The sequence below is a fragment of the Alligator sinensis genome, unplaced genomic scaffold (assembly GCF_000455745.1).
Source record: "Alligator sinensis unplaced genomic scaffold, ASM45574v1 scaffold193_1, whole genome shotgun sequence".
Classification (NCBI taxonomy): domain Eukaryota; kingdom Metazoa; phylum Chordata; order Crocodylia; family Alligatoridae; genus Alligator; species Alligator sinensis.
Window position 1 is genome coordinate 993,986 of NW_005842199.1, and position 1,385 is coordinate 995,370.

Genomic DNA, 1,385 nt, shown 5'->3' on the forward strand with positions numbered 1-1,385 from the left:
AGCTCCAAATCTGAACGTGAAAAGCCAACCCCATCGTCAGGACTCTTTCACACAAATTCTTTGCTTTCAAATGAAAACTGATGAACTGAGTAGCTTTTCACCATACAGTCACCAAGTATGAAGATTTTTTTCATATTTTAAGATACCTTGGGTTTGTGTACTAAAGTACATATTTTAATACTGCAACAGGATTCTGAGTATTTCAGTTTAAAAAGAGAAACTATCAATAACATTTTAGCTGTCAGATATGTAACTGTAGTAAATAAGTAAAATACAGTTGATAAGCAGAGCAGTGAGGCAGTATAAATGAATATAATGTTCTGTTTTTAAAAACTGTTGATTCTTTATAAGCATAGTTCCTAACTTTTTTTTTCAGTATGTTATGTATTATCAGTGTGACTGAATCACTATACAACAGCGTAAGATGGCCCTACCTTATACAGTATGGATTGAATATAATTACCAAAGCCTCAAAAATGCAATTATATGGGAAGGCCTGATACCTGCATTAATCTGGATGAACTGTGTTGTGTTTGAGAAAATGAGGTTAAAAATACAGTTTTATGATATACAGTACTTCTTCAGTAAGAGAACTTGTCCAAAACCATTATAGCCTCTATAAGTATAGATTTTCCTGACAATTTTTCAAACTGCAGTATGAGGCCTCTTAAAATTACAGTACAACAGGTAATGTCACGAGTTGTTTTGGTCAAACAGACACACTATACCTTTGTGTGTAGATATCAGGCATTTCATTGCATTTCAGAAAAAGTGGCTCACCCTGATGTAATTGTTAAGTTTGTTGCTCTAAACCATTGAGATCATTAGAGTTGTTTATGCATTGATTTATCCATGAGTATCAGTCCTCCATAAAGTATAGATCAAAGCTAAACATTCTACATAGGACCTACAAAGGAGAATGATTCAAGTTCACTAAAATATTACAAAAAGGTTTCCTTCCTAGGAAAACTCAGCTATGGCAAAAATATCTACTACAGTGCACTGCACTGTAATAAATATTCAACATAAATTAATAATTTACAAGTACCTGAGCAAGTACACAGAGCACCATAGCACAGCACAGCACCAAAGGCAGTAGCTCAGAGTTCTTAAAATAATGGTGTTTTAAACATTAAAAATTCTATGTATCGTTACAAAAATGAACTCCGTTTGGAGTAAAGATAGTGCAAACTTCTGTCTTCACTTTTTAAGGTGTCGGATTTTGTCGTCATTTCACATAGGCACTGGATCTGGGCATTTGTGGTGGATGTTTAGGAGCAGGTCTGTTTTAAAAGAAGACAAAACATAAAACAAAACAAATGATGTTTAACTCTTGGTTTTTAATTTTGGCATCATAATGAGGATACAGATGTATGACTTTCAGC

General features: G+C 33.6%; 1 protein-coding gene across 1 annotated transcript in view; it reads right to left on the reverse strand.

The window, feature by feature from the left end:
- Window positions 1-1,214: 1,214 nt before the first annotated feature.
- Window positions 1,215-1,385, reverse strand: part of ADAM12 (ADAM metallopeptidase domain 12) — a 109,507-nt gene continuing 109,336 nt past the window's right edge. Inside the window, exon 21 of the mRNA XM_014521274.2 lies at window positions 1,215-1,283. Within this exon, the coding sequence (XP_014376760.1) occupies window positions 1,229-1,283 (55 nt within the window). The 3' untranslated portion in view covers window positions 1,215-1,228. The remainder of the gene's footprint in view (window positions 1,284-1,385) is intronic.